The sequence below is a fragment of the Pezoporus wallicus genome, unplaced genomic scaffold (genome assembly GCF_028554395.1).
Source record: "Pezoporus wallicus isolate ANWC-B61680 ecotype Strahan unplaced genomic scaffold, APGP_CSIRO_Pwel_v1 contig_4191, whole genome shotgun sequence".
Classification (NCBI taxonomy): domain Eukaryota; kingdom Metazoa; phylum Chordata; class Aves; order Psittaciformes; family Psittacidae; genus Pezoporus; species Pezoporus wallicus.
This window is the reverse complement of record NW_026641383.1, coordinates 1,168,845-1,185,405: the sequence shown is the minus strand read 5'-3', so window position 1 is coordinate 1,185,405 and position 16,561 is coordinate 1,168,845. Positions and strand designations below refer to the sequence as shown.

General features: G+C 44.6%; 1 protein-coding gene across 1 annotated transcript in view; it reads right to left on the bottom strand.

The window, feature by feature from the left end:
* Positions 1–945: 945 nt before the first annotated feature.
* SLC1A4 (solute carrier family 1 member 4) overlaps positions 946–16,561 on the bottom strand; it is a 28,352-nt gene continuing 12,736 nt past the window's right edge. Inside the window, exons 4-8 of the mRNA XM_057423483.1 lie at positions 11,509–11,675; positions 8,005–8,238; positions 6,613–6,807; positions 5,064–5,198; positions 946–3,376 (exon numbers count right to left, since the gene is read on the bottom strand). Coding sequence (XP_057279466.1) covers positions 3,142–3,376; positions 5,064–5,198; positions 6,613–6,807; positions 8,005–8,238; positions 11,509–11,675 — 966 coding nt within the window. The 3' untranslated portion in view covers positions 946–3,141. The remainder of the gene's footprint in view (positions 3,377–5,063; positions 5,199–6,612; positions 6,808–8,004; positions 8,239–11,508; positions 11,676–16,561) is intronic.

The following is a 16,561-nucleotide window of genomic DNA, read 5'->3' as shown; positions in this document are numbered from 1 at the left end:
AGAACAACAGAACTGGCATCTCTGTAAGTCTAAAGTGTGGCTTCTGTAAGATTACAGATTTCTGGTTAAAACCCAAATACTAGTGATTCATATAAACCCCACAGCACCTGTTTCCAGGAGGAGTGTTAGGTTTCCTTGGTTAAAATCTTGCTATGAGAATGATTTGACCTCTTTAAATCTGACTGCTCTAACAAGCTTTACATGGGACTAGCCATTCCAAATGGAATGTAGCAAATGTAGCAATCCACTAGGAGGGACTGGGAGAGGCATCCTTCAGCAAAGACTGAGATTCTGCATACTGGAAAATACTATGACAGCTCTTAAGTATTGGCCTTAATTTACCATTTCCTGGGATCTGCTGTCAGAAGGACATGGGCAACATGGTCTAGTGTGAGGTGTCCCTGCCCATGGCAGGGGGTTGGAACTAGATGATCATAAAGTCCTTTCCAACCCAAACCATTCCATGCTGATTCTATGATGAAGGAATGTGCTGCAGCCTATGGCACACTATTACAAGGGAGGTGCAATCAAGCTGCAGCACCACAAGGAAGAAAGCAATGGGAAGGTGCTGCCTTTGAGGAAGCCCAGCCTTTGGACTTCTCCAGGAGAGTACTTTTAACTGTGAGCAGTAACAGCCTTTGGGTTAAAAAAAGTAAAACTTGGGAAATATTCTAGTCTACAATGGTGCTGTGATGCTCCATGGGAAATGTCGTGAGAGTGCTGCCTGCTCTCACGTCCTCATCCCAGCTGCATGTGTCATGGTGAGGGAGAACATCACAGGAGCTAAGCTGTCTGATGGGGGATGAAATGCAGCTACAGAACCCAGCCCACAAGGAACAGTCTTGTTTTTCAGCTTCCTTGAGACAGACACATATTACTTTAAAATCAAAGTATTTGGGGTTCTGGTAAATTCAGATTTTTCAAATAAATACTTGTGTTTGGTGGTTTTTTTTTTTTAAATAAGGTTTTTGAGACCCATTTTTTCAAACCTCCAACATTTTTCAAAACACTTCTTATTTGTTGACTTTCACTGTCAGCTACAAAGCGCGCTTTTGGTTTCCTGAGTTGAAAGGAGTTGGGACGAATCTAATGGGAGGAAATGCAAAGTTTCAGCAAGTCTTGATCTGCTAAAAATGGAATAATAAATACTGGGCAAAAGATGTCCCTAGAGGAAATCGTGTTTGTCTCCTTCCATTCTGAAGATGAGCCAAGGAATGACCAAATTTTGTGGACATGGCTATAAATAAGCTGGTTAAAAAGAAAGTCCACCTGCAGTTGCTCAGTGGGCTGACTAATGCTTTCCTACTTCAATTGTTTGTGCAGCCCTCCTGCACATGATTAAAGAGCCACGTTTGATGCACTCACTGTGTTTTCCCTCAGAGGCAGCCACATCTCACTCTGAGCATCTTTTTTGCAACGCTCATTGTGTCCCTTTACCAGGAAGGATGCTTTGCAACTTAAGCGCATGAAACTGAAGGTGCCTTTTCCTAGTGCCGTGACCATACGCATCAGCAGCTGGGTATCCTTCCAAGATAGCTTCCTCTGAAGCAAGACAGGAGAAAGAAAAAAGGGAGACTCAGTATTACTTTATGTCAAAGCTAACTGTAAATGTATATTGCTGAATTAACTGTGTGGAGACTGACTATACGCAGTCATCTTGCTAAAGTAGCCAAGGGGAAGTGTCGCAGGTCCAGGCAGATCTTGGCATATGCACAGATATCATTTCATAACTATGTGCTGTCCAAAAAGCCCAGATAAATCAATGGGAGTTTTGCAATGAGTTCTGCTGGACTGGGTTCAGGTTTGGGGTGCAAATTCAGGAAGTAGGTTGTAAAGGGAAAAAGATGGAGTCAGAATCCAGAAGCGTTTTGCTCAGCCTCAAGCAACGGTTACCATCTGCCACTACGTGTTACCCTGGCCCGGCACCACCCACAAGCACTAAACGTTAAGCTGCTGCCAGAAAAACATTTATAGAAGGACCAGACTCCAGTAACAGGTACGCAGCTGCCCCAACACACACATCACTGACCTACGTGGTGTTATAAACCCGCCTCTTCCCCTTTCCAGCCACCACTCAGACCTGCCTGTCGCCAGTTCCCACATGATGTGTGCTCAGATTTTTTCCTCCCCTGTTCAATTTTGCTGGAAGAGGGATATGACGTAACTTGTTTGGACTGGCCCATTAAATAAACAGGAGTAGCACATAGCGTGCTAGCGAAGGAGTCTGCATGAAGGGAACTGACTTCTTGATCTCTTGATGCTGTCACAGGCAAGCTTCTTTCAGACCTATTTATGCTGGAACAGACTCTGCATTTTCTTCAGCTCCCGAAGGATTACTTTAACAAAATTTGTGTTTCCTCTGGATTTTTTTCCTTAACAGCTTGGTTAAAGGAAAGGAGAAGACCAGTCCTTGATCTGCATGAAGATCTCCTATGTTTGGTCCCAAAGTTTGGGAGTGACTTACCAAAAGGCAGAAAAGCTGCTATGAGCTGCACTGCAGGGGAGGGGGGGGGGGGATGGAACAAGCTATTAATTCAGATATGGAAAAAAAAACAAAGCTATTTTTCAGGACATATTTGACATTTTTAAGGGATTGGAGAAGAGGAGAGGAAGAGGAGTAGGTGAAAAATGTTGCTTCATATCATGTCTGTAACGGTCAATATGTGTTTCCAGGCCAGAAACTAAGTTCAAGCAACATTTTCCCCCACTCTGGAGTTTCTAGCCTGCATCTCCATTCGAACAGCAGCACAATAAGCTTACTAATTTTTCCCTATCACAAGCACATACTGGGTTTCTCTACTTCCCCATCTCCAACCCATATGTGCCTTTACTAACAGAAGCCTTGTTAAACCAGAAGTTTCAATGGCAGTTTCCACGTACATGTATATGTGTGTGCGTGTGGAGCACATACACATGTACACACATGAATTATCAAAATACTACTATAAAGGGAGTGTTCTTTCTCAACACCCCTGCTCTGCCCACCCCACCTCCCTCTCCTTCCCTAGGCCAGCATATCCCAAAACAGACTGGAACTGAAAGCTTTCAAGAGCCATCCAGCCCTTGTTAGCACTGCAAAGGTCTAGGTGCGTTAGCAAGTCCCTGGTCCACCTCTAGGACACGTGTTGACGAACAGCCTCATCACAATACTGATTCCTTGGATTCAGGGTCTGCTGTACTGCTCGTGTTGGAGACTTGGTTTTTGTGGGTTACCAAAGGCGATGTTTCCGCTTCAGACTTGCTGTTAGCAACTGCTTCTACGTTGACTTCCTTTAGCTCCTGCTCTTTGTCTTTCTTTTCCTTTTCATTCAGGTAATTGAGGATGCCTGCTCCCAGGGCATCCCCTTCCACATTCACAACTGTGGTGGTTCGGTCCCTGGTTAAACAGGAACAAGAAACAAAGCAGCAGGCTTTTAGCTTAAGAGAGTTACAACACAAGAAGAGGAGCTGATTCAGCCCTGCTGATCCACTGGCTTCAGTGGAGCTACACAAAGGAGAGGTTGTTACAACAGGTATTTTCCACAGAAGTATCATCACCATCTCAGAACCAAAACTGTGCACCAAAGCTAGTTTAAGGTCAGCCCAACTGTTACTATCAGACCAGGTTCTGGTCTCTCAGTGGGTTGCAGCAATGGTACTACTCTTTCTCAGGCATCCCGCTTTTCCCAGCCCACCTCCTTCCTCTTCCCCTTCCCCAGGTGAGCAGCTTTCAAATGCAAGTTCAGAGCAGGACCTTAATTTGGGCTTATCCAGAAGGTGACTCAGAGCACTCAGCCCTCTTTTTAACTATAGAGACTTGTACCTTAACCCAAACGCCTTCTGAAGAGGAGCAGGCAGAATGACTGCGTTCTCTGGATTTCTTGCCAGTAGTAGCTTTGGTCCCATGTCACAAAACTACTGTGTCCTGAGGTCTAATGGAGGCAGTTTATGGGTCATAAAGAAGAACAATTTCTTCTCGTGCCTTCTGAGACTTCTGTTGGTCATTCTGGAGCCCAACTTCAACATGTGCTCAACATGTAACTGTGGTCCTTTCTGGTGATCACACAGCTGGCACTAAAACAAGACACTGGACTCTCCCTCCCTCCTTTCCCCTTTTGTTACCACAAGGCTCAGTTCCTTGATTAGAACACTGCTGACCACAGAGGGATGCTACACATCTTGAAATGAAGGCAGGCAGAGGGAATGGGCTTTGTAAAGAAGAAAAGCAAAATCCTGACCTTTTATCGGTTTCCCAGAAGATGGAAAAGAAAGGTGGCAATACTGTGTATTAAACTTGGAACTCCCAGCAGCATGTTCCAGCTGTGACACTGTGATGAGTGTCACGAACCCTCTATGTCCCTACCCTGCCAATGGATGGCACCTCTCTGTGACGTTTTGGTTGTTGCTTTGACCAGTCTTGAACTATAAAAACAGTTCAAACAACAATAGCTGACAACCGCTTCTGATGGAGACTGCTTCCCACCTGTGACAAAAAAGCTTGCCACCACCATGCAGACTCCATTTCCTTTTTCCCCCCTTTCCACACGAATTTCCAACTGATTTCCAGCAATACCAACACTTTCTGAACAAACTTTTAACAATCTTCCTACGGAAATTGAGACCAGGAAGAAATATGTTTTCATTTTGCCAAGTGCTCACAGAGAAACATTTGGCAATGCCCATCCAGTTCCAGCTGCATAAGGAACTGCCTGCTCAAAGGCACCACTGTGAAAGCAGAACAGAGTGTGCAACCACATTTAACTCACTGGAGGACTTCAAAACTGGCAAGGCCAGGTTGGATGGGGCTTAGAGCAACCTGCTCTAGTGAAGGTGTCCCTGCCTATGGCAGGAGGCTGGAACTGGATGGGCTTTAAGGTCCCTTCTAACACAAACCATTCTGTGACTCTGATTTTATCCTACTCTTTTAATTGAGAAGGGACCCCCTTTTCCATTATCTATCAAGAGTCCTGTAGGCAACCATATATTGTACGGTTTTATTTTACCCTGCACTGTTTTGACTACGAAGCTCCATGTTTCCAGCTACACATCATTAACAGCAGATATGTGTGGCCTGAAGTACTTACACAATCCAGTCCACCGCTAATATCAAGGAAAGATCGTTGGTTGGAAGTCCAATGGCCTCCAAGATGATGGCGATGGTGAGGACTCCTCCGGCTGGGATCCCGGCTGCGCCCACGCTGGATGCAGTAGCTGTCACACTGCAAATCAATTTGCACACCCCATTAGCAGCAGCTCCTCTTCCACACTCGCATCCCACGCTTCCCCACTATGGGAATTGTAAACAAACTTGCCAGCATGGGACACAAGGATCATTTGCTTCCCAGGCAAATCTTTTTCCTGCCTGCTGATGCAAAGTGATGGGTGCAGAGCCCAGTGGCTCAGCAGGCATCCACAGCAGCTATCAAGGCCATGGCTCTGTGTTTAATACAGTGATTGCCCTTTCAGAAAAAGGCAAAACACCCCAACCAACACAACCAGATCCTGCTGCCTTACCGATATATCCGTTTCCAAGTCATCTGTCACTTCAAATATGCCAAGTACATCATGCCTCCTGCCCCTAAGTGTATAAAGGTAAACCCTGACATACAGAGTACTGCCCCTTCTCTGTCTCATTTGCATTCCAGCACAAACCCTACATCAGGAGCTGGAAACCTGCAGTCCATGTGGTATAGACATGGACCACACACCTTTTCATGTACGGATGTCTACAACTGAGTTCTCCTTGGATGATCACTGCGTAATCCTCAGGCCTGTGTTAACTCCTGATTCACTAAGAATACCTGAAAGGCTAATTTGACCAGCTGCAAAGAAAATAATGGGCCAGCCCTGCCTTAGATAAACAAATAATATACCAAGAAATGCAATAAGGAAGGAAATAAAACCTGGCCACAGAGGGTAAAAAATGCCAGGAACCAGCCTTAAGAGGCATCTGGTGGATACAGGTCTGACTTCTTAGCAGTGAGGGGCTAGAACTCCTTGTAGGATCCTCATTTCAGGAGCAGGGAAATGAAAGCAATGACACTTTATAGGTTATGGGACATGGGAGGGGAGAGAGTCCTACAGAAGGAGGCAGGGCTGAGGTGGTAGAGGAATAGTGGAGCAAAGCACCCAGGAGGGGAATGATAACGGGTCTGACCCGGGAAGGCAATGACATCATGGTAGGAAGGGCAGAGGTAAGCAGGAGCAGAGTCTTTCATATGAAATCAATACATAAGGAACTGAGGAGGTGGCAGAAGGATCTTCCAGGACATCCAGAGGAGGAATCAGGGGTAGTTTTCTGGGTAGAGCAGCATGCCTCGATTACCTAGCTTAGGGTAGGGAAGTGAAATGCTTGAGGAAGGAGAGGAATGTGAGAAACAGCTTTAAACAGCTCAAAGTCTGTTTCGGAATTCAATTACCCTTCCCAGGTTCCACCTTGTACTGAGATTCAGGCAAATCTTACCAAGTTTGAAAGACTCCATCCTTTAATCACCCTGTAATTATGTTTCATAGCAGTTCACCAGCTTTAGGTCAGAGATGTGGAATGCAAACTGCTAGCTATTAACAGAGAAACCACAGGCATGAATGTGTCTGGGGGCCAGAAGGACGCGGTTGCAATAGCAAGCAGCTTACAGAATTGTGAAGATTTGCCCAGCGTTGAGGTCCACGTTGTTCAGCTGAGCAATAAACACAGTTGCCATGCACTGGAAGATAGCAGCTCCATCCATGTTTACAGTCGCCCCGATAGGAAGGATAAACCTGCTGATCCTCTTGTCAACTCCATTGTTCTCCTCAATACATTTGATCATTGACGGGAGAGTGGCTGAGCTAGAAAACAGAGAACAGGGAAAAATCAAACATCAAAAGCGTCAGGGTGCACTGAATGGAAAGCCACTGGCTCATGGCTTTCATGTTTCTAACAAGCTGCAGACAGGGCTGTCAAGACAACGATGCCATTTCAACAGTCCCTCTCTGACACGACAGCAATGAGGGAACCGCCTTGCTGGTCTTGAGCAGTGATATTTAATAATCTGCTTCCGTCCAGAAATAGCTGATAAGAACTCTAATCTCCCAGAAGCAAGAACTCATGACTTAACGCAGTAATGCAGCCTAGCAGGGCTGTGGAATGATCAAGTTTCAACCCACAAAAAGACACTGGCAGATGCCAAAATAAACACAACACATGCAACAGCAATCTCTGTTAACGTTGTACGAGTACCTTCTCAAGTGAACAAACAGAATGAACACTGTTGCATTTATTTCTTGCACTATAAGTTACCCTCTCCTACTGGATGTACTTAGCTCCTGTGGCAGACATGCATCTGCTTTTGGAGATGACCTGAAAAGACTGTGTATAGTTATGGTATTTGATCAGGTGTTTGCCTCTTGAGAGAAGTGTAAATGAAATGCTTGACAGCTTGGATATGACAAATGGAAGTTGATCAGGCCAAATCTTTGACATCAACAATATGAAGTCCATTTACACTAACTAATATATCACAGAATCATAGAATAGTTAGGGTTGGAAAGGACCTTAAGATCATCCAGTTCCAACCCGACTGCCATGGGCAGGGACACCTCACACTAAATCATGTCACCCATGTCATCTGCTTTGCTCTTGCAAAATTAGCCTAACCTTGTTCCAGATCCTTCTGAACTTGGAGAACTGAAATTCTCAGGACAAAGTCCCTCACCACTGACCCTCACTTTACTTAAAACTGAAAAGAGAGCTGGCAGGATCATTTTTAAGGCCAATTCTTTCACATTTCCCCCCCCAAAATTCCAACTCAGCATCATGCTACAGTCCTAATACTTTGAGGAACTGTTTTCAACAGCTATTTACCAGTATGTGCTGTGTGGCAGCTGCTGACAGCAGCGAGGCCCTCTATGTTCACAAGTATCTGTTTGCAATCTCAGGAACAATACTCACACCTAAATCTCAAAACAGTTTGGTGTTGGGATATAACCAGGTTCCACTGACAAATGTAACCAGACTATAATCCCCAAAGAAGCACAGAAACCCACCTGGAGCAAGTGGCAAAAGCAGTGGCAAATGGTGTGATAAGTCCCAAGAGAAAACGGTACGGATTTTGACGTGTGGATGCAAAATAAATAAGTGGCAGAATGATTCCTCCATGGATGAAGTGGCCCAGAATAGAGGCAAAGATGTATTTTCCCAAACTGGTCACCAGAACCACAATATCTTCCATTTCAACAATCTTGCTCCCAATAAGGAACATGATGCCAATAGGTACGTACCTGTGTAAAGAAACAGTGCCTGTCATTAAGTACAAACAAAAAGGTCTTGGAAAATATGGCATTTTCTGTCCTGGAGACAGCATTCTCCTAAGGAATATGCTGCTTCTAGTGAAAGGTAACACCTTATTCATCACACGCACAGGTTAAGCAGATCTGGAAGGCTTCTCTTAACACTCTTGCTTGGAAGAGTGTCAAACTGAAAGAGCTCTGTTTCAGCTAGGAGAATGCTGAGGGAAGCCAAGCGGGAAGCAGAAATGCTGGCAGAAGCCATAAGCACAACACACTGGTGTGGAGTTTTAGTCTATCAGGGAGGCAGGCAAAGACCTAAAGTTAAAGTCACTGCTGAAGGGACAGCAGATGGTAGGAAAGAAAAAGGAGCCGTGTCATGTCACTGGAGCACAGAAAGGGATGGAAGAGTAGGATCTTACAGACACGGTGACTACCAGCAGAAGTATGAAGTTAGGTCATTCCAATGGCAGACATACAGGGTGACAACATATTTAGCGCAGGAAAGAAAAAGCTATGCCCATAGCAGCTGAAGGCTGTGGATGCACATGCCAAAGACAGCAGCTAACTCTGCTATATGCCTACAAAGACGAAGTTAAGTGACCAGGCTTTCAGAGCAACACTCAAGCCAACAGCCACGTACACACACACTCCCATGCCCCCTATCTAGAAACGTGCCACGTCTTAGGACGTCAGCATTTGTTTGATGTTGCCTTCGTCAGGAGCACTTGGAGCTGATCCAGGGGTAGGGCCAACCTGCGAGCCACAGCCACACCTCTGGTCCCAGCTGGGAACAGCCCTGAAAACACGGAATTGCCCTTGCTCCTACAGCAGCACATCTACTAATGAACTGCAGGAATCACTTCATGCCCAGGGTCAGCTCCTCTGGAGTTCTGCTTGGGAAGCCTGTGTATGAGCACCTCTACAGATGCTGTCCATGCTCCACAGATTTCTGCTTCTAAGACTGAGAACACAAAAAGATCACCCAGCTCCCCAGAACCCTGCCCCAGGCACACACATGACTACAGGAGATCTGCCTGTACATTAAGGGAATAAAGAATGGTTTCTCTCCCACTCTTCCCTCCAATCCACTGCCCATGTTCAGAAAAGCTGATCTGTGGAGTCAGGACAAAACTTGAGAACGTATGGTTACACATGCAAAGGTTTGGAAAGGGGCAAGCCTTAAAGTTACCCACATCACTCCTTCTATGAGCTCCTCGTAGCCTGTGTGAGCACACTCCCTCTGTGCTCCCTCGGTCAAATCTCATGGGGAACCTGTTGACCTGTCCCCACTTAGCCTCTGCCAGTTCTGCACATACTGCCTCTGAACCTCGCTTCTTAGCACCCCAATCAGCCAGATCTAGCTGAGCCCTGGCTCTGTGCAAGCTCTGCAAACACGAACACTGATTCAGAGCTGAGACTGGATCATTGATGAGGGAGGGAACTAAAGTTGAGACCAAAGTGCTGCTGTTGCATGGGACTAAATACAAGCTTAAGCTGCCTTTTTTAATTAGTAGTATGATTTCCCCCATTCCAAAATATCCTTTGGGAGGTACATGCAGCTTGACAGACTTTGAATAAATACCAGGACGACACAAGAGGTATAAGTAAGGAAAGAGAACAAGTAAGGGCTACGGTGCACTGCAGTGTTAAAAGCCAGCTGTGGTCCCAATAATCCATAAAGTAAAGGATTATATACCAACTGATTGGCTTCAAGTGTTAGCACTGCAATCAGCTGAATACAAGAACTGCCTCGTATCAGTATTCAGTGTCCAAGGAATTACACTCAAAAGACTTAAGCTACTTTGAGACTTTGAATTTTTCAATCCTTTATGACAGCAACTAACAGAGATCTGCCTGTGTAAAATCAGGTGGTTTGTTAAAACCTTTTTACTTCTTGGAAGGAAGCAAATAGCAGGAACGAAAAATGCAGAATGAAGGGAATAAAAATACCTCTTCTAAGATAAGCTCATAGCTTTTCCAGCAGCTTTAGAAAGGGAGCAAGGAATGTCCCACTGTTGATTTTTAGCTAGCTGTCCCTAGGAATATGTCTGGTTTTGTGTGTGAGGTATTAGAACTGTTGGTTTCACAGGAGCAGCCTAGACCCATCCAGCTGCACAAAACCAGCCATAATACTGCTCTGAGGCCCAGATTCACCCTACCTGACACAAAACCCAGTCAGGAGGCTGGTCCTACCCCAGCTGAGGTGGCCTGAACTGCTCTCTAGAGGTGCCTGCCTCCTCCACTGCTGGTTTCTTGCCTAGAGAGAAAGTTCAGTGCACTCCAGTTCCTAACATACAGACTTTATTTGGTGCCAAAAGCTTTGTGAGATTGGTCAGAGCAACATTCAGCCTATAAACAGGTCTGGACTACAGGGAAGTAAGTGAAACAATGGATTTGCTCATTAATAGCAGGAGACAAAATAAAAGATCAACCTTAGGAAATATCTACTCTCAGGGATGTGAAATGGAAAAGAGAAGAATCTCTGGAGAAACAAGCACAAACAGTTGATTGCTGCTGGGAACATTAATTCCTGCTTTACCCAAGAAAACAAGGGAGATCTTAAAAGAGGAGCAGAGGTTTAAAATCCACTGTGTAACTCAGGCTCTGCTGGCAACAATGGCAAACACTCAATAGCCAGCACTACCATTTCAGAGCATAGCCCTAGAGACTGTTTCTCCCTTCTATACAAAGGGATGTAGGTTCTCCATCACACTTTGATACAAGTGGAGAGGTGGTGCTCTGTACTCATGCACTCAACAGGGTTTCTCTCAAACCCCTTGGATATCTTTCAGGTCACTAAAAGTAACCTTCTGACCAACAGAAAAATGAAGGCATGAAGCTATGAGTATGATTTTAGTTACACACTGCATTTGCAAGTGCACTCCAAGCACAGACACTCCTGGCCTTCACATAACCATATTCCTCACTTGCTTCCATCTCCTGTATTCATTCAAGGTCAGTCCCTTTAGGCACATGATGGCAGCTAGCCATCGGCTTATGCTGCTTTGAAGTAGAAACCCACATTTCCACTGATTAATCAAAAATGAGTCCTGGAGAGCCTCTGAAGTGTTCCAGACTGGTACCTTAAGGTATGTGACTGACTAATTACAAGGCACAAGCAAGAAGGAAAGACCCCATCAAGTGACACAATGACATTTGCTTTTGCTGTGATGAGAGATCTGGTAGGAAAAAGCTGGAAAGATGGATAAATGGTGAGATTCCTTAGCTAAACATAATGATACACTGCAGTCACACACTTACCACATAATCCAGGAAACCACGACCATAGTTGCCTCATTGAATGAATTAAAGAAGCGAATCAGATCTTCCCCTTCCTGGCCAAGCTTTTTCAGTGCTACTCCTAAAACCAGAGCAAACAGCACCAGTCCCAGGATATTCATCCCTTCGACCTCAGTACCGACAGGGATCTGCAGAGGCAGAAAACCGGCGGTTTGTTAGATGCAAGACCAGCACAAAACCCAACAAAGGTATCACTTCATTTTGTTGCTGTCCAATTGATCTGAAATCAACAAGCAGAACCTACCTTGGGAAGGAAGAACCTATTTGTTGAAGGAAACCAAACAAGATCTGGACACAGTCCAGATACAAACCTTCCTAGTTATGAGCTGGCATGGATTCACTGGAGAAGGAAAGGGTCTGACGCTACCTTCCCTCATTCCCTTCAATATGAAATGTGTGCTTTCAGTGACCTGAACAGCAAACATCCCCAGTTTACTCACAACAAGCTCCACTGCAGATGCGAAACAGTAAGGGCACCAAATCCATTTGTGGTTAAAAGACTGAAACCCCTGTTTCCCCATAAAAGAAGATGGGTGTTGGAGAGACCGCAGACATAAATGGCAGATACTGGTGATATTGACTTCCTACCTCTGCTTATTCCACAAAGCATCATTCACTGCTGACACTACGATATTCTACTGCCTAAACAAATCATACCTCCAAGAGGCTTGCAGTGGGCTGGCCCCAAACATCTCTTATTTCTGACACCTCTGATGGGAATCTGCTCTCAGAAACTGCCAGCTCCATCCATTGCTTTAGTGCAATATTTATACCAAGGTGAAAACCAGGGCAAATAACCAACGTTATGAAGCAGAAAGGGGGGAGAGGGGTAGAGAAAGGTAGCAAACTGTGAAAACTGCTCATTCATCTGTCCATGTCAGCTGTGGGAGATGCAGAGAGAATAGAAGAAATACCCGTTCCCCTTCCCAAAAATCATGCGGCTGCACAGTAACAGAGGAGAAAACCAAGATCCACCTATTGACAAAAACCAGTCTGCTCTGCTGGTCCTTCACAGTTCTCAAAGACAACCGGAGCTGGTTTGCCAGGGTAGTATCCTATGAACTGAATGAGTGTTCTTGTGGCTACATAAAAATACAACTGCTTTGACAGTGTTTTTTCTCCCCACCTTGGCAGCATAAGCTCATGTCAAATTGTTGTTTTATTTGGAAGAGCTTCTCAAACAGATTAGGTCGGTGTACAAGTGTTGGCCTTTTGGCTGGTTTAAGTAGACGCTGGCTCAACCTTAAGAAAGAAAAACATATTCTGAGCTAAAAGCTTGAAATGAACATTGAGTAAAGAACTTGGGATACTGAGCTGCTAAACCTGGTATGCTAAACCGTATGAAGACAGGCTGAGAAAGTTGGGGCTGTTCAGCCTGGAGAAGAGAAGGCTGCGTGGAGACCTCATAGCAGCCTTCCAGTATCTGAAGGGGGGCTATAGGGATGCTGGGGAGGGACTCTTCATTAGGGACTGTAGTGACAGGACAAGGGGTAACGAGTTCAAGCTTAAACAGGGGACATTTAGATTGGATATAAGGAGGAAGTTCTTTACTGTTAGGGTGGTGAGGCACTGGAATGGGTTGCCCAGGGAAGTTGTGAATGCTCCATCCCTGGCAGTGTTCAAGGTCAGGTTGGACAAAGCCTTAGGTGAGATGGTTTAGTGTGAGGTGTCCCTGTCCATGGCAGGGGAGTTAGAACGAGATGATCTTAAGGTCTTTTCCAACCCTAACTATTCTGTGATTCTATGATTCTATAAATCCAGCCTGCTCAAGATGATGTTTTTGCTGGAAGTACTGCTCACCTGGCCTGTCTCTCAGTGGCAGGGGGAAATAAAGTACTGCAGGGAAGGGGATAAACCATGAGTTATACACAAAAGCATTAACTCTGAACTGCTGTTAACAAAAGCGTTTACGAACAACAAAGGTTATGGCTTTTTTATTAGCTACCTACAAAATAATCAGATATAAGCTCTGCAATGTAATGGTAGTTACTTGTTCAGGGCTAAATTGTCAGCATTCCAGTTGAAAGATCTGCAGTCATGAACAGGGTATTAAGAACGAGGCACAGGTTATTTCCAAAGCTATCTGAATAAATGTGCTGTTTTCTCCGCACACAGTAACACTTTTCTCTCTGGACATTTTTGTCTATATTCCATTTTGTGTCCCTGAAAGCCCTAAACTCTTCTGTGCTTAGAAAAGTTAAGACAAAAAAATGACACTCTTCTATTTATTGAATGAACTGATTGTGTACGTGGCGCACACATGTTCTCTTCTGCTGGCAAAACATAACTCTAGGTAGGAGATACAGCTTACCATGAGGCTGAAGAGAAACTAAGAATTTCAGTGACAATTTATCAGTACAAACACAAATCTATGTACGAGTCTCAAATTATAGGACTGATTCATTAACAGGAAGAAAGTCGATGTGGAGTAAAATAACACTGCCACGTCCGTTCATCAAAACCAAAGCTTTCTCTGGGAAATGGGAACTTGGGCAAAATGTGAAAGTTTTTACATCGGAAAAGAAACACTTTATGCATATGGAGTGAATGCAACCCGTTCTCATTTTGACACAACTTTTCACCTTGTTGGTTTGGGATTTTTTGGGGGGTTGTTTTAGGGTTTGGTTTTTTTCCCAACTCATTAGTTTATAATATAACATCTTATATTGGGTTCATTCAACAATTTTACCATAATAGGCCCAAACATTTTCCACATGCACACACACAAAATAATCTTAAAGACACTGAGTGATTTTTTTTTTGATTCTCATTCAGACAAAAACATATACATCAGACTCTGCTGTGGAACAGAAATTCAGTGCTTTAAGCTGCTGGAAGTGCCCAGCATTCCCACATGGATGTTACTGGGAGGGAATTCCATTATACTACTTTATACGAAAGCTTTGCAAAGCATCTGTCCTTTATAAGCTCCTTCTACCGGAGACTCACTGAAAGCAGTGGTGTGAGTCTGTACGAGCCTGAGGCAACCAGCTGTCCTTTGGGCTTTCACAGCTCTACTCTCAGGAACAGGGCAGAAGTGTACTGAATCTGTAAGATTCAGCTCAGCTTCCCACCAGCTGTGAAGGGCACACAGGATCACAGAGCAGGACAGAGCTTGGAAGGCACACAGGAGAACCGTGGCCAAATCTCCTAGTGCTTAATTTGGAATGCCACTTCCCTGGCTAGACAAGGCCAGGGCTATTCTAGGTCCCTGTTTTCAGGTCTTGCTCTCCCTTTCTCTCTCTTGACCCAGTTTCTTTATGTCACCCAACATTCACCATTGCCTCCCATCACCACAGATGTGGGCAGAAGGTGCATCATTTGCACAGACTAGTAACTTACTGCAAGAAATTGCTCCCTGCAAATCAAGAGGACAATCTGCCAGCATCCAGGGAATTTCACCTCCTTGGAGCACAACATGGAAAGAGTCCAGCAGTAAATCTTCAGCGGAAGATTCTCTCAATCCCAGGCCCTAAAACTGGCCAATGCTGAACAGCCTTTTTGTACTGTAATAGAAGAGTGCATCACCCCAAAGGAGCTGCCAAACTAAGCAGCATTGTGGACACCAAACAAAAAGAGCTTTAATGAGAGCTTTGTTCCTGGATAAACTATGGGATGCGTTATTGTTTGCTTTAAATCATGTGTTCTGGTAGCAAGATGCAGGGAGCTCTTCTGGTCCTTGAATTTCTCTGAAAATCCTATTGTTTTTTAGCTCTTGAAATGAAATGCTTATCAAGGAAACAACTGCTGCCATTGAGCTCTCCCAGTAGTAGGCGGCTGAAAAGAGAATGCAGCCGTGTGATGTGAGGAAGAAGAGCAACCGCTGGTTTGTGTACTTTTACACAGGAGGAACCCAGAGTCCCCCCACAGCTTCCCTGTGCTGCAGATGGGGAACTGAGATAGTCTGTGCCCCAGGAAACCTTGCTGCTGAGGGGACGGAGAGGATATAGCCATGAAAGCAAGGTAAACATGAAGGGAGCATGTGAAACAACAAAAACCACAAGGCTGAGCAGACATCTACGTGCCCCACTATTCTTATCAACAGCAAGAGAAGACAAGACCTATTAACCAGCGAGGGGGAAAATAATATAATCAATGGAAAATTTTGCTCTACCCTATTCAGATGGAAAACAGAAAACATTACTCCTCTTCAATCAAGTATTCTGCTGATTAAAGAAAACATTATATAGGAATAGCATCTTTTTCCCTGGAACCCAGCTTCTATCTCTCTGATATTTATACTACATATTATCCAAAAATCATAACTCTTCCTTTCCAAACTAAACCCTCATCTACCCATAAATAATATGGTCAGAGCAGTACTGAAACTGAGCTAACAAAACTGAGACAATGCTTTCTTTTTATTTGGTCCTTTCTTCCCTAGGGCCAGTCGGGCGTCTTGTGGAATTAAAGCAGCTCAGCTCTGGTTTTGCTCCAACATCTGATGAAAAGTTTTGGAAAAATCATAGCAGAAATAACCTTTACATCATTACCCCTGGCAAAAACAGGTGCTGGTGACAAACTTGGGGTATTTTTTCTGATATTGCATCAAACAGGAGCCTGATAAGTGGGAAAAGGAAAGACGAAAACTGAAAAACCACCTCCCATTTTAAATTGCCAAAAGATGCATTCTGGTATCTTCAAGAAGAGTGATGGCTGTGAACAAGCATTAAAAAAATACTCAACAGCCAAGTCTGTGTCCAGGGGATATGGTTGGCCCTGATCGATGCCTGGTTGCCACAGAGCCCTTATCAACTTGACACTGAAGGTAAATAAGAGTCTTAAGCAGGGGGAAATGAAAGGTACCTGAAGAATAACTACACCCTGCAAACTCTAATTTTTTAGAGTTTTTTTAACACTGTTATAGCCTTTCACACTGAACTTGGTTTTTAGCAGCATTAGGCTGTATGGGAATTACTGCCCAAGGATGCAATGGCGCGAGAAGAGAAAGTACTCTTTAAGGATCGCATGGCCCTTCTGCAGTCATTGCTGTGCACGCATGTCAGATGGGGTG